We start from the raw sequence: 26,064 nt of genomic DNA on the forward strand, positions 1-26,064 counted from the left end.
GTGTCGGTATCAGCAGGCCAGGTAGGAGATATAAGCTCTGTTTTGCACCATGGATACTGAAGAATATAAAAACTAGAATATACTGTATTCATTAATATAAACTAACAAAGAGCACTTTGAATTCTTAATCTTTCTTTCTGTATGGCATTGTTAAAGATCGACACTGCTCTTTTAATGTAGGTTGAGTGCTGCAAGTGTGCTTTTCAGAGCAATAGTGTAAGAAAGCTTGCAGTGGGGTGGCAGGACGGCCTCATCCTTATGACAGTAACTCCAGTGATCCAGAGAATTGGGATCGGAAATTGCAAAATAGACCCCGTTAAGCTTTGTAAACATTCAGGGTAGGTGCCATATACAATCTATCGCATCTCAGAGCTACAGTAAATCTCGTTCTAAAGACAACTGTATTTGATTGTGGCAAGTCCTGTCATGAATGTGGGAGTTCTTCTCTTTTTAAAGCAACTCTTAGTTAAAAATGTCACTTGAAAGAATTAGTTTTATTGAAACAATTATCAGTCTTCCTAATCTTCACTTGTATTTGTTTGTTTCTTAGGCCATGTCTACATCTAAAATTTTGCAGCGCTGGTTGTTACAGCTGTATTAGTACAGCTGTATAGGGCCAGCGCTGCAGAGTGGCCACACTTACAGCAACCAGCGCTGTAAGTGGTGTTAGATGTGGCCACACTGCAGCGCTGTTGGGCGGCTTCAAGGGGGGTTCGGGGAACGCGAGAGCAAACCGGGAAAGGAGACCAGCTTCGCCGCGGTTTGCTCTCGCGTTCCCCGAACCTCCCTGCAAACCGCAGGGAAGGAGACCTGCTTGCTCGGGGGTTCGGGGAACGAGAGAGCAAACCGGGAAAAGAGACCAGCTTCGCCGCGGTTTGCTCTCGCGTTCCCCGAACCACCCTGCAAACCGCAGGGAAGGAGACCTGCTTGCTCGGGGAACACGAGAGCAAACCGCGGCGAAGCTGGTCTCCTTTCCCGGTTTGCTCTCGCGTTCCCCGAACCACCCTGCAGACCGCAGGGAACGAGACCTGCTTGCTCGGGGGTTCGGGGAACGAGAGAGCAAACCGGGAAAGGAGACCAGCTTCGCCGCGGTTTGCTCTCGCGTTCCCCAAACCACCCTGCAAACCGCAGGGAAAGAGACCTGCTTGCTCGGGGTTCCGGGAACGAGAGAGCAAACCGGGAAAGGAGACCAGCTTCGCCGCGGTTTGCTCTCGCGTTCCCCAAACCACCCTGCAAACCGCAGGGAAGGAGACCTGCTTGCTCGGGGAACGCGAGAGCAAACCGCGGCGAAGCTGGTCTCCTTTCCCGGTTTGCTCTCGCGTTCCCCGAACCACCCTGCAAACCGCAGGGAACGAGACCTGCTTGCTCGGGGGTTCGGGGAACGAGAGAGCAAACCGGGAAAGGAGACCAGCTTCGCCGCGGTTTGCTCTCGCGTTCCCCAAACCACCCTGCAAACCGCAGGGAAAGAGACCTGCTTGCTCGGGGTTCCGGGAACGCGAGAGCAAGCCGGGGAAGGAGACCAGCTTGATTACCAGAGGCTTCCTCCTTCCACGGAGGTCAAGAAAAGCGCTGGTAAGTGTCTACATTGGATTACCAGCGCTGGATCACCAGCGCTGGATCCTCTACACCCGAGACAAAACGGGAGTACGGCCAGCGCTGCAAACAGGGAGTTGCAGCACTGGTGATGCCCTGCAGATGTGTACACCTTCAAAGTTGCAGCGCTGTAACTCCCTCACCAGCGCTGCAACTTTCTGATGTAGACAAGCCCTTAGTCTCCTCCAAATTAAATGAATTATGAATTCACTTAGTTGGTCGCTTGTGATGTGGATACCTGAATAGTTGGGATGGATACCAGACAGTTTATTCCCTGGTAATTATTTCAGTGAGCTGGCACTGTTTAACAGCACAGTTGGGGTAATTGCAGCTTGCTCATGAGGATGCATGAATATTTGCTTATATGAGTTTCACTCTTTATGGCTCTTTGTTTGCTTAGCAAACTTGCTTGCTTTTGACTGTTAAATGAGTTCTTTACTAAATATGGATTTTTTTCAAGTTGAGATGCTTTGTAAATACTCAATTTGAAGACAGTTTAGGGAGTAAATTTATTTTTCAGCTGTTCTATTCAGAATAGAAGCTAAACGAGACAGTAGCTTAAGTTGCAAACATTTTTCTAGCAACATTTCTCTTCACATATATGTGTCTGTTCAAGGATTTGAGCCGTTATTAAACATTACTGTAATTACACCTCACAACATTCTGCTCAGCTAGGTAAGTATTAGACTATCCATTTTACAGGTGGGGAAACTGATGCATTCAGTTGTTAAATGATTATCAAGTCACACAGTGATTCAACAGTTGAGCTAGAAATACAGTTCATAAGACCAGATTGTTATATTCCCATTATAATTTGCTAAACCTTCCTCCCTCAGTAACAAGATATTGCTGTATCAAATAACTTAAATTTACAATATAAAGTCTAATATTACATTAGGAGATATGGAAGACATGCAATTGGCATAATTGTTTTTCAGCCAAATATGCATCTGGTAAAGCAGTTGAATTAATATTATTGAGCGCTAATATCTCTAAAATGAAGCATAAATTAAAGTAAGTTCAAGCAAATAAATGTTTTCTCTTAAAGATAAATAACTTGGTAGTGCTAAGTGCTCTACAGGTTATAGATCTGTATAATATGCCAAAAATATTCTAATGTACATTTTGAAGGGAAAACATGCAGTCTAACATTTGACCATTGGATAATATAGCTAGCTTTTGGTAAACTTTGAAGGAGAAATTGAGTTAATTGTGTCAGCTGATAGACTATTTTTCAGTGTAAGTTATTTCCTATGTCTTTACCACATTGAGACTTTGAAATATATGAAAAGTAGTGTGTTAGGGAAAAGGACTGAATTACTAGAAAATAATGTGTGCGCCGTCCAAAAGTTGAGCTAAAGAATAGAATTAGTATTTTTAGGTGACCAGTCTATGACTCTTAACTTACTGGATGCTCTTTGCAAAAGAAGAACCTAAAATCTGCATAGAGCTAATGGTCGTAGAAAAATGCTTTTTAGGGCACAAACTTAAGGCTTTCACTCACAAGGCACAAGCTTGTTATGAGGATTGAGTACCCCAGCCTCATTCATCTTGCGCTATATAGGATATACTTTACATCATGGTAGGGAAAAAATGTTTTGAGAAATTGCACATGGTAGTAATGTAACTAGACTGTGTTCTCATCCATCTGAACAAGGGAGTAAAGTTAAGGTTGCATGCACAAACAAACTAGCATTTCCTGATTTGTGTGTAACCAACCAACCTTAGCATTTTTATATAGTTTTTATGCAATTTACTAGGTGTAAAAAAGGAACTGTATGATCTAGAACTATTTGCAAATCGTCCTGCACAAGGTTTATAATTGGACAAGGGCTACTTCAGAATTCTGTCTCATTCACTTTGTGCTTTGCTAAATGTAGCAAATGGAATGTCGGGAATGTTGTTGGGTTATTTTTTGAACATAGAGAAGGTGTAAAAAGAAAATGGCTGAACAGATTTTGCTCAAGTTTAAAATATAAAAATAAAAAGCCTACAGGTAGAACCCAGATCTGAAATGTTTCAGTCCCATAAGTGAAGTTAATGCCTGTGTGTTCCCTTTCTGAGCTCAGTATTCAGTTGTGGTAGCTCATCACAGGGTACATCTACACTTCAAGCTGAGGGTATGATTCCCAGCTTGACAAGACATACTCGTGTTAACTCTCATCAAGCTAGGATGCTGCTGCTTCTGGGAGCCACGCAGAGCAGGGCAAGCCCCGGATCCCGCTCCCTGGTGGGAGCTCGAGGAGCAGATTAAAACGTCTGAAGGGCTGGATTTGGCCTCTGGGCTGTAGTTTGCCCACCCTTGCTTTAAGAGCGGAAATGTCATGGTGCTTTCTGGACACCCAGATTGCAATCCTGCCAGAAGAGCGAGGTAATTGTGACTGTCTTGTGTGATGTTTTTCTAATGCAATTTAATTTTTTTTTTGGAGTTGTCCAGTGTGACAGAATCCCTGGGGTACAACCAGGTAGTGGGGTACTGCTGTGCCCCTTTAACTCTTCATCCTGAACTGTCTCTCAGAATGATTTGCTAGTGGCAAGCAGCAAAATCAGCCACCTGCTGTTATCACTTAGCACAACAGCATGTGGGGCCCCAGCTAAATTGCATGAATGCTCCCTGAGCCATTCACAAATCACACAGAGAAAGACACTAGCAAATCTCCCATGCCCCCAGCCTTGCACCCCCAGAATATACTGTTTGTCCCTGGTCAGAAGCCTGACCAGTATAAGTTCATTACCCAGTCTGCCTCTCCCTTGATGTGGAGTGGACACATGCTAGCCTTTGTCAGCTGAGAATTCCCAAGCACTTCAACCAAAACATACTGTTTTAGATAAAATATAAAAACACATTTATTAACTACAGAAAGATAAGCTTGAAGTGATTATAAGTGGTAGGGAGAAAAGGTCAGAGACAGTTACCAAAGAAAATAAAAGGTAAGCGCACAGTCTGAATCTTAAACCTTATTAGACTAGGTAGTGTTTGGATCAAAACAGTTTTTCTCACTCCACTGGATGTTGCAAGTAGTTTACAGTCCTTAATACACAGGCTTCCCCTTTAAGCCTGGGACCAAGTCTCCTCAGTTCAAGTCTTTGTCTTCCTAGCATTCTTGTTGCTTCCAGCATCAGTGAGGGAGGAGAAAGGTAAAACATGATGCCACTGTCCCCTATTTTATATCCTCATTCCATGTGTCTGGAAAGCATTAGCCTAGACATGTTCTGGTGGACTTTGAGTCAGATTTGAGCAATTACCCATTGTGTGATGCGTGCACAATTCTCTTACAGAATTGTGAATTCCTTGCTTATAGCTCCCCTGTCAATTAATGGTTGTTTAACACCCTCCTGGGTGTGGATCACCGCTTTGCTGTCACTGGAGAACTAGTGGTGGATGACTCCCAAACTTGCAACATGTTTAAATGACAACCATACAGCAGAGTCTTATAACTTCATACATGCTAATGATATACATATTTTGACAGAACAATGGGTTTCAGCAGAACATGACTTTTCATGTGATATCTTCCATGGCATGCTTTGTATGAAATATCACAACCATATATGAATGATGACTATGGGGGTTGTAGGATGCTAGTTTGGGGTATAGTATGTCACACCAAGATAGGCTTTGAAAGTTATTGGGTGCCTACTGGATAGTGGGGTGGATGAATTTGACAACTCTTTATTCACTGGAGTTTGCTAATCGAGGATGCCACAGAAAGTTGTTGTGTTCTGGGCTGCGGTACTGAGTCCGGACATGGAAAGAAGAAGCAGTTGGAAGGACAAGTTGAAGCTGTTTGGTTAGGAGCAGGAAGTTGGGATACGGAGACCTCAGAGAAGGCATGGAGGGTATTGAGTGCCCTGTCTCTCTCTTATAACTTAAGACTTGATATATATGGAAAAGGGGAAATAGATATTCAGACTAAGCCCATCCTATGGACAAGGCATCTACAGGATGAGTTGCTACCTTCTTTATCCTGTTGTAGAGCTCTGGCTTGTTTTACTTGTGGGGGAATTCTGCACCACTGCACACAAGCAGAATTAATATGCTGCACAGAATTCTTTTTCTCAGCAGAAAATACATTCTGCTGAGAAGTGCTCCAGTTATGCCTTTTGCCCACCAGGGACCACAGTGGCCCCAGAACAGAGAGCAGCAGCTCCCAAGTGGGAGCAGCCCCAGCTGCAGATAGGGAAGAGAAGAGGCTGCATTCCTCACAGTGCCCTGTCTGTGGGGCCAAGTCAGGAGGCACAGGATATGGAGGGACAGACAGTGTGGGGCACATGGAGCTGCTGGGAAGTTATAGATGAGTTCAGAAGGGCTAGTTGGGGGGACATTCTGGGATGGAGCTCAATAGGTGTGCAGGGACACATGGGAATTGGCGGAGAAGGGGTGCAGGCCCCCATGGGGAAGGGGTTGCTGAGTGGGGGCATAGGGCCAGATGGGGTAGATAAGTGCAGGGATACATGAGGGGAGGGGGCTGGCTGAGTGAGAGTGCAGGGACACATGAGGATGGAGGGGAGGGGTGCAGAGACGTGGGGACGGGGGAGGAGGGGTGGCTGAGTGGGGTGGAGGGACACATGGGAACAGAGGGGAGTACAGGGACACGTGGGGATGGGGCAGATGTCCCTGATTGAGAGAGGCTAGGGGTCAGCCAGGGTCTGCATGGGGAAGGCTTCCTAACAATCTCCCCTCCCCACAGACCTCCTCCCCACTTGCAAAAACAAACACACCCTGTTCAATAGCTCTCCCAGCCACAACCCAACAACTCTCCAAGTTAACACTCAGGCTCTTTCCCAGCAATTACTTCCCTCTCCCTCAGCTCCTCTGTTACTCCTGACTCCCCCCAAGTCTTTGCACTGCTTTTGAAGGGTGCAGCAAATACATTTCTGTATTGTAGTTGAAATTAATTATTACTCAAAGTTCTGTATTAATTTGCCTAGTAAGGAATCTATTTGTCCAAAAAAGATTCAGGAAATATGGTTTGTTTTTTTTGTCTGTATTGTTACAGACATACTGACAGGTATTTTTAAACAAATTACCAAAATAATTGAAACTGGCTTGATTGTATTGTATTATTTTCATGAGTAAAATATGCAGAATTTTAAAACGTGAGCAGAATTCCCCCAGGAGTATTGTTTAAGCAGCAAACAGGTCTCATTTTGGAATCCGTTGGTGGCTGTAGATTCTTAAAAATACTGATTGGGCCAGATCACATTTGCTAAGTGAATCAGTTCTGAGTCGGTTGACCTAGATATTGAGTGTCTCTACCAGCTGTATGACTTGGGTAGTGCTGCTGACTTACAAACAGAACATAGTAAACAATTTGCAGATCCAGTCTGTGCCACTTTTAAACTTGTTAAGCTCATAAATCTTGGGCTGAGAGGTTGTTCAGGTTGCACCCAAAGCATTTAGACTGGACTCCATGATGAACCCATAGTGGATAACATCAATAAAAATTGTGCTGTGAGGAATCAGGCAGGTTAACAATTCCCTGACATGATGCGATGGCAGATGGAACTGTTGCGGTCTCTAAGGATGAATAAGTGAAGAAGTGTTCTGAAATGAAGTCTCTCAGTACTGAATCAGTTAATATGTCTACAGCGGTCTTAAAGCAGAGAATGTCCAATACTGTTGGATGAGAGGATCTGAAGGGTGGTGTTCTTGTAAACTACTGTAGGCATTCTTGATGTGAATGAACCTTCCCCTTTACTGTCTTGAAATGGGCTATCAAATGAGGGAGAGGCCAGTCTATCCTACAAACTTTTGCCAGCAAAAGCTGTGTCATGGGTGTAATGAGGGCTGATTTTTTCATGGACATGATTGTGCCAGCAAAAGCCCCTATAGTGGACACGGTTCAGACTGGCAAAACTTCACTTCTGCATGTTTCACTAGGGGAGGGAGTCTGGAACTGTGCCAGCAAAATTAAGTTTTACTGGTATAAACTGCATACACACTAAATGTGCATTGCCAGGCTAGCATATCTATACCAGCAAAGTGCATCTGCTGTAGAACTGGTCATAATGCTGAGAGGAATGGATGTGCAGAGAGCTCTTATCCATGTCTATCACAAATCCCAGGCTGAAGAGTCACTGAACCACTAGGGAACACTACATCTTTAGTGGTGGACACTAACTCCTTCACCAGCCATACTTCCAAAGAAGGGGTTGCCTGAATGGTGCTTTCCCTATGGGCTGCTGTCACAGCAACTAAAGTCTTTCAGTATTCACTGTGCTGAGATGAGACCAAAATGAGAGGGAGGAGTACTGGAAATGACCCTTCCCATGGGCAAAACAAAGACCTCTGAGTGTATTCTAGAATATATATATGAAGGTGAGCATCTTCTAATATGTAGACATTTGAAATATGCCCAAACTACCCTGGATCAGAGGGATTATACTTCATATTTTTTGTCATGGGTGAAGTGACTCAGTCCCTTAAGGTCTGAGACTGGATAATTTGGCACTGATCTTCTGCTGACTGTAGATAGGATAGACACTGAGGAACATGAGGTTTCTGCATCTTTTGGAAGATGAGTAAGAGGATGGCACTAGGTTTTAGAGAGAAATGGAAGCGAGGACCCACTGAAAAGTATAAAAAAATATTGAAATTTAATGTAGCCATTCATTTGTTATAGATAGGATACAGCCGGGGTTGGCAACCTTTCAGAAATGGTGTGCCGAGTTTTCATTTATTCACTCTAATTTAAGGTTTCGTGTGCCAGTAATACATTTTAATGTTTTTAGAAGGTCTCTTTCTATAAGTCTATAATATATAACTAAACTATTGTTGTATATAAAGTAAACAAGGTTTTAAAAATATTTAAGAAGCTTCATTTAAAATTAAATTAAAATGCAGAGCTCCCCGGACCGGTTGTCAGGACCCCAGCAGTGTAAGTGCCACTAAAAATCAGCTTGCGTGCCGCCTTTGGCACATGTGCCATAGATTGCCTACTCCTGGGATATAGGCTCAGAAGCAATACTTAGTGCAACACGGGCTGATCAGTTAGCAGATGTGTGACAGATATATTAGTTTGGAAGTTGGCCATGAGATATCTGGAAACCTGGAGCCTGGATGAAATCAAGGGAAGTCAGTTCCTAGAAGATTTAGCCAAGGAGGTCCCTGGTTTTTTGGCTTATCTGAAGAAAGAAACTTATTAAGATCAGCCATGTCTTTCATGTTCTGTCCCAGGGTATCCCTTCAAAGAAAAGGGCCACAAAATGGATGTTGAGTCAGTTGTTCATGATCTCTGCTGGAAGTGGCTGGCCCTGATGATGCATACCACTACCAGATTCAGGATCTTAAACTGAGTCCCTCGCAGCCTTGTAAGGCAAATGTGAGGTGCTGTTTTTAAAAACTTTCTAGGCAGTCAGGATTGAATTTCCAGGTTTCTGAAGAGATACTGAATCCATTTTGCTTTCAGAGGAGACACATAAGGAGAAGGCATTGATGTACATATGAAAATGTAAGTGACAATTCATGCTGTTTTCTTAAGGTAGAGTCCAGTTCTCTGGTCTCAGGTTTGGAGAGGCAAACTCTGGTCTCTTACTGGAAAAGAGGAGAACATTTCTCAGATTGACCGACCACTGGGTCAATCTTTGGGGGAGGTCTGCCGCTGTTTTGTTGTATCTGAGAGGATGTTGTAGAGCTTGTCATAAGTAGGAGAGATGGAAAAATAAGGATCTAGATGCTTCCAAATCTCTATCTTGGAGTTCATGGGAGGAGGGGGGAGAGTTAATCCTTTAAGTCTTGTTAAGAAAGTATTCTTTCCTGCCCTTTTGTGAATCTTTGTTCTGGCAGTTCCTATCAGTTGTTGGAGTGTTAGTAATGGGCTAATTAAGGTTTGGGCCTTTGCTTGAACCTGGGTTGTCAGAATTGAAATGTCTCTGAGTTCTGGTCCTTCTGGGGAGTAAGGGCATGTCTACACTTAAAACACTGCATCAGCACAGCTGCACCACCAGCACTTTAATGAAGACTCTATGCTTACGGGAGAGAGCTCTCCCACTGGCATAATTAATGCACCTCTGCGACAGATGGTAATCCATGTTGGTGGGAGAAGCTGTCTTGCCAACATTGTGTTGTCTGCACTGGCACCTAAGTTGGTATGTTGCTCAGGGATGTAGATTATTCATATCCTTGAGTGATGTAGTTATACCGAACTAAATCTGTAGCGTATACCTGCCCTAAGAGACTTCCTCTTCCTCTGGGTTGGAAGTCCCTACATCCTGAGTTCTTCCTTTTTTGGGCACTTACTTAGTGATTGGATTGGGAAACAGAGGAGAAGCCAAAGTACAAAGAAAGACAACAAGCAGACTTTCATGGAGGATGGTGCGGAATGCTGGATAACCTGACTCACTGAAGATAGGGTTTCTGTGTATATCCACTTCCAGAAAATATTCCACACTACTTGAAAAATCTCCTTCGTAGGGACCTCCGTTGACAGTATTTTGAAGTGAAGTAGATCTGAAGCTCTGAGTAATATGGTGGTACTCCATCCTTGGTGTGGGATACTGCCCTGAACTAGGGGTGGGGAACCACTAAAGGTTCTGTGGGTGCTCCAGGGTCCCAAGTCAGAAGGCTCTTTAGAGTACTGTTCTCATTTGGTGAGGGAAAAACTTGTAGTAGGTGCTTTGAAAGAGTTATTTGTGGGAGCCCTAAGGAGAGATGGACTTCTGAATCATACCTTTGGGACATCTTGTGGAATACACTACCTGGCCTGAGAAGCGAGAGGGATCTGGAGCCTAACCTCTTAATGTTGACTACTCTTTGAGGTGCTAGGAGAGGGCATGTATTCACCTGAAACCAAGCAAAAAAGGAGTTGTAGCCTACTGCCCCTTGCATGGGTGTTGCTGTAAGAGGCCCTTTTGTTTGCCCTGGTCGGGGAAGAGACTCCGAACTTGGGCTTACTCCGTTGCAGGAGGGTGAAACAAGGGTCCTGCAATTACAGCATCATGAGCCTGTGGCTGAAGGAATTTGAGTACAGTTGCACCTGTGTTTCCTATCAGTTGACAGCTTCGTAATGAGACCAATGACATCTTAAAATATGGCAGAAGACTGCCTGAACAAGGTATGGAAGCCAGCCTGTAGAGGGCATAGGTCTGAGAGGGAGAAAAAGTATTGGAAGCCAGTGGTAGTTGCTGTACCTGACAAATTAGAACAGCAAAGGGAACCCCATTGATCTAGATTTTTGAACCTGTATGAGCAGAAATCTGTCTTCAATCCTTTGTAGCTTTCCACCTTGACTGTTGTAAGTCCCTTTTTTATTGTTCTAAATCCATATTCTTGAAATCCTTCAAGAGGTCTGGAATGCTGCAAGCTATTCTCTTGCCCCTGGTAGTAAAACCGTATTGTCTTGTTTCCTTTACTGGTTTTCTTTTTGTTTTAGAAATTCAAATTTGCTTTCCTGGCTGCAGATTCTTGATGAACTCTTAACTATATCTCTTACCTAACTTACATCATCTGCTCTTTAACCTTCTTTACTTTCCATATTATGGTTATCTGTTTCCTGGGATTTACCTCCCTCTTTAAATGTAATGTGACTGTCAAGTAGTAATCTGATATGATATGAATCAATTTAAAAAATAGTGTGTAGCATTCAGATCACCAAAAAACTTTCGGAAATATGGCCCTGAAACTGTTAAATATAGGCTTGAGATGCTTTTACCCAGTCCCGTTTTTGTATATGAGAAATTGGACTTGCAATCAAAAACTCAGCGATCTATTTTGTAAGAATGCACTGGTCAGGAGACAATGAATTTGTTTTGTATCAATTACATACTAATATGCTTAGTGACAGGGAAAAGTACCATACTTTGCTATATAATCTCCTCATTCTCACATGCACTTTCCTAATCTGGATTTGCCAGAAGTAAGATTTCTGGGTCCAAAGGTGGGAGTCTATCGTCCCTCTCCCTCAAAAGTCAATTGCAACACATGTTTGTGGTCTCAGCAAAAGACTGTTTCAGTTGTAAATACTAATTTAGTCAGACTGTAAAATACCAAATGAAAGCTTTAAACTAATGCCTTGAATAGCCATAAAACCAAACATGAAAAATATATGTATGTATAAGAGAAAGTTAGCAACAACCTTTTCAGTGTTTTGTTTGTGTACTGAAACCTGACAAACTGGCAGGACTAGAAATAGCTTTGCAGATGGTACTTGGCAATATATCAAGCAGCTCTCCTCTCGCGCGCTCTTTACCCTGTCTGTCAATTTCATTATCCAATGGCTGCTTAGAGATGGCGAAATGGCAAGCATGAATTCAGCTCACAGGAGGCTGTGAGGTCAGACGTCAGTACTGCACTACGCACGGCTGAGTCAGTGACTGTGAGAAAATGAATTGAATTAATATCTAGGGGGGCTTGCGTCTCTGAACACTTAATGGACTGAATAGCTGCAAAAGGATTGTCAATCTTGAGGGAGAGAGGAAAATAGAAGAAAAAAGTAAGACTGGCTAATGGTGCAGTGGGCTACTGAGGAGATGATGGAAATATCAAATATGCTGAACTTAGCAAGTAATGCCAAAGGATGCTGAGCTGGCTTCCAAAGCTGCTTTCTTGGAAGGAGCAGATTTCTTTTGTACTCTGATTTCAAAATTATTTCCATGTTTTTGTATTTCTTCCCTGGTGTATACAAGAGGAAGGTGCGTAACCATTGATAATGGGATAATCTGTGAGCAATACATAACAGGACAGATAGTACAGAGATGGAGATACATTGTCCTTTGTGTATCCTGGTCAATTTAAATGAGCAGGCTTCCAAGTGTGTGAGAGACTATTTTGTTACTTCTAAGATAAGTCACTATAATAAAAGCAGAGAGGATTTTCTCTTTTCAAAAAAGCCTTTCAAAAATGTGGTTGTAACTTTGTGTTTAAAGATTGGCCTCCCTTTTCTGAAAGTGTTGATTACATGAATACAGTCACAATTACGTGCAAGAGGTTAGCTATACATTAATATGTTAGGAAAAAAAATTAAATAAAAGCCTTAGAGAATATAGCGAGAAGATAAATTGTATTAAAGTTGGTTTTGTTATTGGCTCACTGTCATTGCATTGACCGTAAATTTTTGCTGATCATAGACATCAGTATACTATGATTCTATTTAAGTGATGCAATAGATTGTTTGTAAACCATTACATTTTATATGATGTCCATTAGAGTATGGATTAGCTTGGCAATTTGAAATCTATGGCAGTTGCTTTGATGATAAAATTAATCCTTCTTCTTTAATTGTTTGGTATCTATCAAGTGAATAAAATTTTATTCTGAAAGGATAGCATTTTTCTTTCACAATTGCATCCAGGTTTTAAATTGGAGTAGGACTTTTGGCATTTATAAAAAATAATCAACTCTTGCCTGACTGCAGAAATACAAAACATACACATCATGACACTTTGACAAACCTGCCATTTTGACAAATTTTACGCTTTTCTTCCACCCAACTCCATTATCTATTTTTATGTGTTTAAGTAAAGCTTTGAGAATGTTAAGTTTTGTTTGTAATGCAATTGCTTTTAAAACACTTTAAAATATTTTATATATTTTAATATTTTCTAGAGGCACATTCAGTAGTGTAGGAGAGAGTAGGCACTGGTAAACTGAGTTTACCCACTTCTCATTTGGGAAATATATTGTTTAGGTTAGTTTACACACTTCTGTTTTTACCACTACACTACGGGGCAAAAAATTCTAATCCAGTGATTGAAGGAAAAACAAATACTCCAGGTAGGCTGGCCCAAAAATTTTGGGTGAGTGCACCAGTATTGTCTCTCTCTCTCTCTCTCTCTCTCTCTCTCTCTCTCTCTCTCTCTCTCTCTCTCTCTCTCTCTCTCTCTCTCTCTCTCTCTCTCTAATTTTAACGTCACTAGTTCTGAAAACAGTATAACAGACTATGCTGCTGTTTTATGTTGGCAACTTTAAAAAACAAATTCGTTTTATTGCCTTCTATAATGTTGTTGTTCACCTCATTTTCAGTATTGGGTCAGTATAATTTTGATTTGGATCAAAACCGAATGTGTAACAGTTGATTTCAAAATGTTAACTTTATTTAAAAATCAAAATAAAGAGACTCTACATTCCAAATTATGCTTTTAAAATTTGCTCTGTTCCTCTGCTGTGACCCAAACATGCAAAACTACCAAATCTAATTACTTTTAAAAATCATTTATTGGTTATATTCAAAGGTGGGGTTGTGGTTTGTGTTTTGTTTGTTTTTTTTTTTTGAGAGAGAGAGAGAAGGTCACAGGTGATTGTTGAATAAAAAAAGCACTTTCAAGTCTCTGTTAACTGAAAGTTCCCAGTTGCAAACTTCTAAGAGTTTAGAATGAAGGAGAGATGTGCAGTTAAAGCGCATCATCTGGACGCTTGCTACAGTGTGGTAAGCAAAACACCATAGCTTTCTTGAAGATTGAAATTACGGATTAATGCAGTGTGACAGCTTGGTACTGTAGAGTAATAATTATTCTGGGGATATTGGCTGTTAGTGACCGGTCACTGGTGTAGCTGCCCTCGTGCAACTCCTCAGTGTAGACATGCCATGTGGCTATAAATTTAATTTATGTTGGCATGGCTTATCCTTGCTTGAAAGTGGGATAGGCCCTACTGGTGCAAGTCAGTTTTTCACCAGTAAAGCTCACTTACGCTAGGAGTTTGCTGTGACAGAGATATATCAGTGTTACTCTACTGCTGTAAAAATCCCCAGTGCAGGCCCCTAGGTCTTGTCTGCAGCAATGCAGTTATGCTGGTGATTATCCTCTCTATGTCAGTGGTCCCCAACCTTTTCGTCTGGCAAGTGCCAGACAAAGGACTGTGGCGGTGGTCAAGCATCTGCCAAAATGCCATTGAATTTTGGCGGCATTTCGGCAGATGCTCGACCGCAGGCCAGGATGCGGGTGCATTTAGATGCCCCCTGGGTGCCATGGCAACCGCGGGCACCACATTGGGGACCCCTGCTCTATGTGGACAAAGCCTAAGGTTTGATTAACAAAATATACTACAGTGCATTTGCTAGTACACTTGATAGTGTTCTCATTTAAACTATACCACGATGGTAAAATTAATACAATGCATTTTGTGATGCATTATTTTTGTTGTTGTTTTTGTGCACTTACTAATGAGCGTAATTCATTAACTAAGGGCTTGTCTACATCAGAAAGTTGCAGCGCTGGTGAGGGAGTTACAGCGCTGCAACTTTGAAGGTGTACACATCTGCAGGGCATCACCAGCGCTGCAACTCCCTGTTTGCAGCGCTCGCCGTACTCCCGTTTTGTCTCGGGTGTAGAGGATCCAGCGCTGGTGATCCAGCGCTGGTAATCCAATGTAAACACTTACCAGCGCTTTTCTTGACCTCCGTGGAAGGAGGAAACCTCTGGTAATCAAGCTGGTCTCCTTCCCCAGCTTGCTCTCGCGTTCCCGGAACCCCGAGCAAGCAGGTCTCCTTCCCTGCGGTTTGCAGGGGGGTTCGGGAACGCGAGAGCAAACCGGGAAAGGAGACCAGCTTCGCCGCGGTTTGCTCTCCCGTTCCCCGAGCAAGCAGGTCTCCTTCCCTGCGGTTTGCAGGGGGTTCGGGAACGCGAGAGCAAACCGCGGCGAAGCTGGTCTCCTTTCCCGGTTTGCTCTCGCGTTCCCGGAACCCCGAACAAGCAGGTCTCCTTCCCTGCGGTTTGCAGAGGGGTTCGGGAACGCGAGAGCAAACCGGGAAAGGAGACCAGCTTCGCCGCGGTTTGCTCTCCCGTTCCCCGAGCAAGCAGGTCTCCTTCCCTGCGGTTTGCAGGGGGTTCGGGAACGGGAGAGCAAACCGCGGCGAAGCTGGTCTCCTTTCCCGGTTTGCTCTCTCGTTCCCGGAACCCCGAACAAGCAGGTCTCCTTCCCTGCGGTTTGCTGGGTGGCTCCGGGAACGCGAGAGCAAACCGCGGCGAAGCGGGTCTCCTTTCCCGGTTTGCTCTCGCGTTCCCAGAACCCCCCTTGAAGCCGCCCAACAGCGCTGCAGTGTGGCCACATCTAACACCACTTGCAGCGCTGGTTGCTGTAAGTGTGGCCACTCTGCAGCGCTGGCCCTATACAGCTGTACTAATACAGCTGTAACAACCAGCGCTGCAAAATTTTAGATGTAGACATGGCCTAAACCAGTCTCCCAGTGTTTGGTGTGAAACAGAGAGATTCTGTTACATATGTTCACTAAGGATACAAGTAGCGATTGTTTAAAACTGGCATTTTTTTTTGTTTTAGTTTGAGATGATGATCACTTTCTGTATGTTAAGATTTTGCTTAACCAGATTTTTTTTTTTAATCTGTTTCTGATGGTTCTGGTATTTTAAATTATTTGTGTTCCTATTTAACACTTTTACTGCTAAAACAATTTTACAAATCAAAATGATCACTGAATCACAAGTCATCTGGTTTGTTTTTTCTGTTTCACTCAGCTTCACTTTCCATAGGCTCTCAGACTAGCCTCATGCCACAGTGTTCTGGCTCACAATGTTGCAGGGCAAAGTCCGGTAAACTCTCTTAATTGACATTTATTTTTCTCCTAAATCTAACATGCTAGGGTTTTTACTACCATTTTCATGTATATAGCCCTAAATTTGGGGGTTAGCTTCTTGTCTCTTTTAACTGTCTTGCTTACTGCTGAATATGCCTGTGTTTCAGTAACAGTATTCTATTTTGTAGTGTATGTTTTCAGATGAATAGAACTTTAAATGTTGCCAGGTATATTAACTGCTCAAGTAAATGCATTTTCTGAATTTGTCTGGATATGATTCAACAGTAACATTGACATTTAAGTGGATGTAATTAAGATAAGTGTTCATGTTTCAAGTGGTGCTGTTTCAATCAGTCTGGTTTGTGTATTTAAGTCTTACATTTATAGAGTACCTAGCAGCCAAAAGAACAGGATTCTACATGTGAGAGTCTAATCTGTATGTGCATTAAAAATGGAAATGAGAAACCTTCAGCAGCCTATTGTAGAGGAGGAGTGAAGGAACAGTAATTCCAGTTGAAACTATGTGGAGAATGTAGGTGGAATGCGAATATTGGGCCTGGAATTTTATCCTTTGCGACTCCCTACTTCTGGCATAAAGTGCCTTGGTACCTTTTAAAAGATCAGAGTACTGAAGGTCTTGGTTTTTACCACTTGTGTGGAAGAGGGCATTTCCAGTAACATAATGAATGCTGTCTCTTTCGTTAGGTGTTTGTTCAGGACTGACAAAGAGGAAAATATATGGCCTATTGAGTCACCAACACTACTTCCTGTAGCATTGATTTTCCTTAGAGATTTCCCATTGAAAGATTAACCAGGGTCAACCTTGCTTTGCTGTGAGCTCTAAGAACATTGCCTGGTAGGTGGTAGTGGCTGTAGATATCTTGATTTGTTTTTTGAAGGACTTTGCTTCAACCTGAAAGATTGGGCCTCGTGTACAAAGGAATTTTAATTCCAAAGAATATACTGAAATCTACAAATGTCCTTCCTTGAAGAATGGACTTTTCCATTGTCTCATGTCTCTAGAGTGCCAAAGCATGTAGTCTGCAGGTACCCTGTTATAGTCCTATATGTATTGTCTCATGTCTCAGTAGTGCATTTTCTTTGTCTAAAGAAATGTATTTGGAGACCATTATCCAAAAAGAAACATGTCATGATGAATACTGTTACTATGAAATGAGGCACCTTTCACCACATGTTTAAAACTATTAAGTCAGGTCTACATTACCACTCACTTCAGTATAACTTACATCATTCAGGGGGTGAATAATCCACCCCCCTCGGGAACAGTGTGGACAGAGCTATGTTGGCGGTAGAAGCTCTGTTGCCGACATAGCTACTACTGTCTCTCTCAGAGATTGATTTTTTTTTTATGCTGACGAAATAGCTCTCTCCTGTTGATGTAGAGCATCTTCACCAGATGCCCTACAGTGTTGCAGCGCTTCCAGTGTAGACTAGCCCTTAGTAACTTAGATGGCTAAGTGTTTTACACTCTTGACACCTGCCTGGTCATGTACATGGTTGTATTCCTGTAATCAGTTTAGCACAGATTTTGGGGAACTGTTTCCAGGATAGGCAGGCCCCAGGCCCCCCATCACTTCTCCCAGCCACGTTTGTGTCTTTCCTGCCTTCCAGCTTTTTTAAATTAGGACTTCCAGAATGTTTACATGCCCTTTGGGCACTCTTTCCACTGCTGAGGCACTATGGGACAGCTGCTCGTACTTTCCCATAATGCACTGATATATAAACCCAGTTAAGCAGTGGAGTAGTTGAATGCACAATGAGATGGCAGAGAAGTGGCTGTAGGGACATTAACTAAACTGTTATTTGTGCTGTGTTAGAATGACTCTTTATCAGTGGGTTTGTTTAAACTTGATTTTTTGAATGTTAGCATATGTTTATTAACATGATTGAGAAGTCTAATGTAGACAGGACAGACTTTTGTTGCTAGCATGTTTTTAAGCCTAGGTTGTAGCCTGTCACTTTTAATTTTTGAAAACATTTCATAGTCTTCCAGTGAAAGTAGTTGAGTTTATAAATGCAAATACTTAGAAGAAAAATAAGGCATTTGCAGATGTTCCCTTCCAAAATCTTCATGGAATCTAAAGGGTGGGATTACAGATTCTTGTTTGCAATTTCTGCTGCAAGTCTCATTTTCTTGAAGAGCCAGTCTTATTTTACTTCCATAATGGGGGAGGCAACTACAAGAAGATATGTTTAAAGTCTTGAAATTTTGACATTCTAGAATACAAATTTATTTTATTGCTTATTTTTAAAGTAGGCACTAAGTGTCTTCTGAAAGCATCATTTGTTAATGAATCCATTTAGAGCTTGTTCATTTTGAAATGTGCATCTAATCCTTGCTACCGTCTAAAAATCAAGACTTGCAGTTTTTTACCTTATTCAGTAACCTCTTAGCCAACTTTACATCCAGAAAATGTGTTGTCTTATTGCAGCATATTTTACGCTTGGCAGAAAAATGGTATTGCAGTAGTTTCTCTGCACCAGTTTTTTGCCTCATTGGTAGAAACTTTTTCCTCATGGTGTGCATCTAAGTAGGGTGTGGAGAAACTCTAGACCCCTTAAATTCTTTTTAAGATGTAGATTTTTAGGATTTTCTTGGATGTCTCTTTACTAGCATTGACCAACTCCTCTTGGAGAGTCACTATCCTTTTTTGAATTTGGTGGAGGGTCTAGCATCAAGATTAAGCAGTGATAGCATGAGGTTTATCATTCTGTTGTGTTTAGGCTCTTATGCTACACCCATCACAGAAGGGAAAACATCTGTTATCTGCTGGCTACTTACCTTTTGAGTAGTCTTTGAGTCTCATCTCCACTTGGGATAACTTCTAATCAACCTTTTAAAAATATTTCAGAAACTGGCTTGTCAAGTTTGTGCCTCTAATTATAGTGGAGTGCGCTGTCTAGTTTGGTAGTTCTTAATTGGATCATAATTCCTACCACCTTTTCTGGTGAGGATTGTTCTTGAATCTCTTCACTTTTCTGAAGCAGTCTTTTCTTTAAGCTCTCTTGGTTGAGAGTACTGTTGTTTGTGGCAAGCTGGCAAGTAAGTGGATAATTCAAGCTCCATCTCTTGGACACAAACAAGTAGGAAAGAGTGATTTTTCTTTATCTGATGTAGGCCTCCTAGGCTGATTCTTTATGCCTCAGTAATTCAGTATTTAATTTTTAGAAAGTTGCTTGCATTCTATTATCAAATATGAAATCCTATAAAAGGATCAGTTCATGTCTTCATTCATGTCTATATTGGCAGCAAAGAGTCCTGTGGCACCTTATAGACTGACAGACGTATCGTAGCATGAGCTTTTGTGGGTGAATACCCACTTTGTCGGATGCATCAATCATGTCTATATTGATAGTCTTCCTAGAACTCTCAACTAAGTCAAGAGTGCAAAAAAGAATCTATGTGGAATCACTCCCATGCCAAGCTGTCACAGTAGTAATCTAAAATTTTGATGCATTTAAAGTGCCATAAATTAATTTAAGATTATTATTATTAGGTAATTATGGAATTATGGAGCTTGAAATCCAGTTCTTAGTACACAAATATTTTCACTTGTATAAATAAAACTTTGTTTAAATGCTAAATGTGCCAGTATTAAGAAAACACATTCTGTTTATTTAAACAAAGACATGTAACATATGACTTTTTATGTTGATTAAATCTTTGATCTTACACTGTCAAGTTAAAAATTTCCTTGTCTGTTACTAGCACTGTAGATTTTAAAATAACTTCTCAGCTTTAAGAAGGTAGCTTACTACTTTGCTTGCTGGGTTGCTGTGATTTGTGGGTTTTCATGTTTCTATTTCTCTCAGTTTTGGATATCAAAAATTGAAATACTTTTCAGGTTTTCTTCAGTTGCTAGCACGAGGCTGAATACTTCAGGGGAATGTTTACTTCAGGGGAAAAATTAAAATTTAAAATAGTATGGTAATGTTTGTTAGTCTTACATTTTATAAAAGCTTTTTTGTTTTTTTTTACAAAACTCATTTTTGGGGGCTAAACTTGACCCTTTTTAATTTCATGTTTTGTCTTTTGAAGGTGCATTATGCTATTTTTTTTTGTTCGTATATTTTGTTGAAGTAATTAAAATATTTTGTTTTCACTTTAAAATGTGCCTCACTTGTAATGGTTGGTTTATCGGAGATCTGCAAAGGAAGTGATCAGTAGCATTTTTCTATAGGTTGATTTACAGTTATATGAGAGTAATTGTTTGATTCTCTAAATGATACTGCATAGATACAGAAATATGTGAATGATATAGCAGTGAACTGGAGGTAAATAAAATTAATCTAGTTTTGTGTATCTTGAGTATAAAAATATTTAAAATAATTTGATATAGAAACATACTGGGTTATTTTTCAAAATCTGAATGGTCTTACAAGTTGCTCTAAGATTGTTTGTTTGTTTTTTTTGTTTTTTGTTTTTAGTACACCATCTCGTGTTGCTAAAGGAGTAGACAATACCAGAATGAGCCTACATGGTGCTAGTGGTGGACATGAGAGATCACGAGACAGACGCAGGTCAAGTGACAGATCACGAGACTCATCCCATGAAAGATCAGAGTCTCAACTCACTCCATGTATCAGGAATGTAACTTCACCAACAAGACAACACCATGGTGGTATGCTGGAGATTAATTTGTGCTTCAAAAACTTAATCTTTTAATCTACTCTTCTTTCTTTTTGTAGAGCAGACTAAGGAAAATTTTTCTTACAAGCGATGATGTCAGAATTATGATATTCACGTGCTCAAATTCCTCAGACTAGGAAAATGCCTCTCATGGACTAGAAAGTAATAGTAGTTTTAGTCCAAAACTCATGTTTTCCACTTAGACATACTGTGTTGCTGATTCATGTTTGGCCTGTGGTTCCTGTTTTGATATGATTCCCTAGTACATAGGATCTGCAATATTCTGTTGAGTCATAATAACCAGAGAACTCTGCTGAAGCCTGGAGTTGGTTAATAAATATATTTTCCCCTACTGTAGCACCTTAAATATTTGAAAGCAGGAAGAGTGTCTGGTAAATACTTCCATTAAAAAATCAAAACAGAACATTATCTTGTTTTGTAAATTGATGAACTCTTTGAGGTATAAAGTATTAAACTCTGGATACTCTGTGATATAGTTGGCTTTTTTTAAAAAACGAAAACTCGGCCTCTCCGTACCTTTCAAAGACTGGCTCTCTGCCTTCTGGGAGGTGACATAGAAGAAGGAGCTGGTATACCAGATGGAAACGGACATGATGGGATGAACAAAATGCTAAATGTTTCTTTGAGTCTGGCACAGCTGCTGAAATATAGCCAGAATGACTTGTTGGATATGATTAGCTCTCATGTTATGTCAGTAATAGAAACATAATGTCAAACAGCTGGATTTTTATAGGATCTCAAATTTACACATGAAATCTTACTTGATTCTAGCTCTGAAGTAAACTGCATTTTTCCAGTTCCAAAAGCAAGCTCGGAAATGAGCACCCCTACCTTGCTGTTTGTGGGGTGTAAAACAATCCAGTCCTACTAAAGTTTGTGCGTTAACATTTTAAGGCAATAGTGGAACTGTTGCAATACTGGGCAAAGCAGACTGTTGAATTGGACTAACTTACTCCTAAATTCTGAACACGCTTTCTTTCTGAAGAGCACAGGTAGCATTGCTTCACCTGACTACTATAGGGTTGAGAGTGAAAGTGAAGGTTTATGTTCACATTTTCATTCTTTGTTCCAGTAAAGCCATTGTTACTATTCTGCTTTAGCCATTGAGAACTATTTTCTATGAGAAAACAGTAGATTGCAACTTATAAATAAAATCTGGTCTCTGGGATAATCTTCACTATCAGAATGAGGAAAGTTAAATGGTGTTGGTGGAAGGACTGCTGTAATTTTTTCCCTTCAAAATGATCCTCCATAGTACTAGTGGTAGACATGAGAGATCACGAGAGAGATGCAGGTCTAGTCACAGATCATGAAAGAGCAGAGATGCAACTCACTCACATGTTTTTATATTTAATAGAGGTGACATTTTAAAGGTTCTTAAATACTTTTCTGCAATTACTGGGCTGTATTTTCCTTTGCTGCCCTGAGTATGATTTCAGAAATAGGTGACTGCATATAGAGGTGCTCACTCCATGTGGTGATTACTAGAGAGTAGCTGTTGAACCTTCTGTTTAGCTGTGACACGGAGTACCTTTCCCAGACTCGAAAGCTTGTCTCTCTCAGCAACAAAGTTGGTCCAATAAAAGATATTACCTCGCCCACCTTGCCTATCCAGAATTGAGGCAGTTGAGAACAATCCTTAAGTCCCCAAATCCAACAGGTGTCAATGTCCTCTTTAGCAGTGTTCCATTTCTTGTCAATTATAGGAATATTATCTGCCTCCCAGAACTTGAAGGATGCAAAGTCATCTGCTTCTTTGCTTTTGACAAAAGCAATCAGTTTTCTAAGTGCTACTTTAGAAACAATCCTGACTTTTTTCTAACATGCAATTTTCTGTTAGTTGCCAAGAAATGCAGTATTTGGTTTTTAAAAGAACCACACACTTTCATTTCTTTTTCAGTTGGAAACAGATGATGCATATAAATTATAGGCCTGCATGTAGGGCCCCATCTTCTGGAGTCATGTGACTATATCAGAATCTGAGCTTTTATTTTTTTTAAGAAATATCAACTATCTGGCTATCACAGTTGTGAAGAAGAACTTGAATGTAATCAATGCAGTGAGGTCTGCAGACTCAGGCAGGCAGAGTGAAATGATAGCTCTGAGAGGCATAAACTTCCCATGCATCTCAATAGGAAGTTTAAATACAGGATTCCCCCTTCTAGAGTAGATGTGTATGGGGGTGAAGGAGGTGCCCTGTCACCACTGTTTTCTCTGTGAGTGGGAGAGAATACCTGCTACTTGCCCTTGTGTTCCTGAATGGAAGTGGGCCCTTGTGCTTCTGCCCCTAAGAATGGAGGAGGTGACTTGGTCACAGCATAAGAATACAAAGCATGGTGAGTAAAATCCATGATATATATCTATTTTAAAACAAACAAGCCAAAGCTGCTTTACTTCCCATTTTGTACTAAATTGCTAAAGTCGACATTTTGTACTTGTAAGATTCCTAATTAGTGTCATTTTAGATTTTACATGGATTTTTTTTCTGTGGAGAAATTTCATCCTTAAAATGCTCAACTATGCCAAAAAAAGCCAACTCCAGGGTCTCATTAACATTCTTACTGCGAAAGCAACACAAAATTGATAAGTAAATAGCCTTTGTAAATTTGTAATTAAATCCAACTTTTGACCTATAGAACTTCCACAAATTAAGAAGGCTGAAATGATTCAACCACCCAACAACTCCTCTTTAAGGGTGTACAGTTGAAGTAACTCAGATTTGTGCTTCTGAATTGCTTCAGTGCTTTTGAAAATACCAATCCTAGGGGTCTGACTTTACATGCCTGTTTTCAAACTTTTGGGTTGTGTATATAAAAAAAAAAAATCAGTAATTTTGCTAATGTATCAAAAGTCTCTAAACATTGCATTGTTGCTTACATTGTTCATTTTGTTTTGAAATGACAATGATTTTATGCTAGAAAGAAAGCTTTTAGTAAAAATGTTAGCCTCTGATGCTAGAAACACGGTTCATGTTTAATCTTAAACACACAAATTGTCCCATTTAAATCAATGGGATTATTCATGTGAGTAAAGTTGTGTCTTTCTGGCTGTTTGTAAGATCAGGGCCTTAACTTTTAAGTTTTTGTTTTTTGCCTACAGCAGTTCTGTAATCTTAAATAATATATCCTATCATTAATGATACTTAATAAAATTATAAATGCTGTATTTTTATTATACATTTTAGTCTAAAATTCCATAGCACAGATTTTCAAATTAATTTTTACAAAGCCTCAACCTGATTTAAAACAGATTAAAAAAAAATCACATGACTTTTAAATCATTGGTCCAAGTGGTATAAATGGTTAGAGGCATGGAATGGTATGAAGAGTGAAAAGACTGAGAAAGTTTAGAGAGGACACACGTGACAAGGGATGTGAGGTATACGAAATTATGACCGGTATATAGACAGTAAATGGCAATATTACAATGAAACTGAAAGGCAGATATTAAATTGATTCCCCCACCCTCACCCATGTATAAATGTTGCAGTATTTTGTTGCAAGATCTCATTGAGGTCAGGAATTGCTTAGAAGTCAAGAGATTAGAGATTTTACAGATGAGCACATCCACAATAATAGCGTGGATTAAAATCCTTTTTTATAATGGATATAAATCCTCATGCTTCAGGGCTTAAGTTAACCACTGATTGATAGGGCTAGTTAGAAATTTCCCCTATGTGCATGTTATTCCTTATTGTCCACAATGGCGTTTTTGTTGCTTTTTGTGAAGTATCTGCTGCTGGCCTCCATTTGGCAGGTAACAAGACTACTAGATGCACCACTAGTTGGAAGCATATAATAAGTCTTTTGACAGTTTCTGCTGGTCTGTGACTCATCAAAGAATAGTAACAGGGTTGATGCAGATGGTACAGAACACTGCAGAAGCTTAACTGCTGTTACAAAGCAATATTTTAAAAATTTGATGCCTTTGTTTTAATTTGCTGGAAACTCAACTCATACAATACACTGAACCTCTCCTCTGAAAATGGAATGTTAAATTTTCTCAGGAACTCTTTGTGGGAGAAAAGAATGCTTATATCTAGGAAATGGTAACTTTGGTTGAAAATGTAGCAGGATTTGATGTGTTGTCAAATGTAAAATATTTGGGTTGTCTTATTAGTCTTTAGCTTTTAAGGGCTGCTCTGCAAGCCAGTGTGCGAGTACTGCATCCCAGCATGCTGCTCAATAACTTCCTATGTGGAAGTACTGGTATGCTAAATTCCACCCTGTGACCTCCACTGTGCTGCAGCAATGTCCACACAGGATGTTACTGCATCTTAAGCTAATGTGCTATACTTGCCATGCAATGACTTGCTGTGTAGACAAGTCCTAAGACGTTTTTCAGTTAATTGAGTCACCACGTTCGTGGTTGTTGTTGTTTTTGTTAAATAAGGTAGATGGTCTGACGAGCTCTTGTAAACCTAAAATTCTGACTTTCCTTCCCCCCCATTTCTGTTTTTAGATCGAGAAAAGGATCACAGTTCATCTCGGCCAAGCAGTCCTCGTCCTCAGAAAACTTCCCCAAATGGTTCTAATAGTAGTGTTGGGAACAGCAGTAGAAACAGTAGCCAGTCAAGTTCAGATGGGAGTTGCAAGACTGCAGGGGAAATGGTATTTGTATATGAGAATGCAAAAGAAGGAGCCCGGAGTGTAAGAACCTCTGAAAGAGTTACTCTTATAGTGGACAACACTAGATTTGTTGTAGATCCTTCGATTTTTACTGCACAGCCTAATACAATGTTGGGCAGGTTGGTATCTTTATTACTCTGCACAATACAGTACTGTAAACATTGCTTGAATCTCTTTGAATTGCTTTTTTGTAAACAAATGTTGAACACTAATGTTTTTGTCTGCTAATGTTTTATCTTTAATTTTTTTAATTTTTTTTAAAAAAACAGTTACTGTGTAAGTTCTACTTTCCTGTATTTCACTTCGCATGATTTTGTGACTGAGTTAGTAACACAATTAGTTGTATCCAAGAGAGAACATCCTTGTGAAATGAATAGTTAAAAAGGTAGTTAAGAATCTGTGAAATGGAAAAAATGGCAAGCTGTTTCTCAGAGAGAAAATGAAGCATTCATCTGTTAATGGAAGCTTTGCTTCACCTTCTCTGGCTGTACATTGCTTCAAGCCAGTCTGTTTTCTCATTTTTCAGAAATGCAGTCCTGCACTGTAGTAAATTTACAGAGCAACTGGTTTTGCATTGAACCAGTGAGTGTTGGGATTATCTGGACACTTGCCCTTCTTAATTCGTTTTTTATGATAGCAAAGCAATGAACCATAGCTAACCTCTGGGATAATAGAGTGAAGGAAAGCCATTCAGGATTATCTT

At 40.6% G+C, this 26,064-nt stretch overlaps 1 protein-coding gene across 7 annotated transcripts in view; it reads left to right on the top strand.

The window, feature by feature from the left end:
* Positions 1–26,064, top strand: part of BTBD10 (BTB domain containing 10) — a 51,228-nt gene that overhangs the window by 14,770 nt on the left and 10,394 nt on the right. For 4 of the 7 annotated variants that reach the window (XM_030560338.1, XM_030560332.1, XM_030560336.1 and 1 more), the window contains exons 2-3: positions 20,511–20,704; positions 25,195–25,480. In XM_030560338.1, the coding sequence (XP_030416198.1) occupies positions 20,551–20,704; positions 25,195–25,480 (440 nt within the window). In that variant the 5' untranslated portion in view covers positions 20,511–20,550. Of the gene's footprint in view, positions 1–180; positions 339–11,882; positions 12,027–12,059; positions 12,226–20,510; positions 20,705–25,194; positions 25,481–26,064 lie in introns of those variants that run through there. The other 3 variants (XM_030560334.1, XM_030560337.1, XM_030560333.1) reach the window with 3 other exon arrangements.

This window comes from Gopherus evgoodei, chromosome 4 (genome assembly GCF_007399415.2).
Source record: "Gopherus evgoodei ecotype Sinaloan lineage chromosome 4, rGopEvg1_v1.p, whole genome shotgun sequence".
Taxonomy (NCBI): Eukaryota; Metazoa; Chordata; order Testudines; family Testudinidae; genus Gopherus; species Gopherus evgoodei.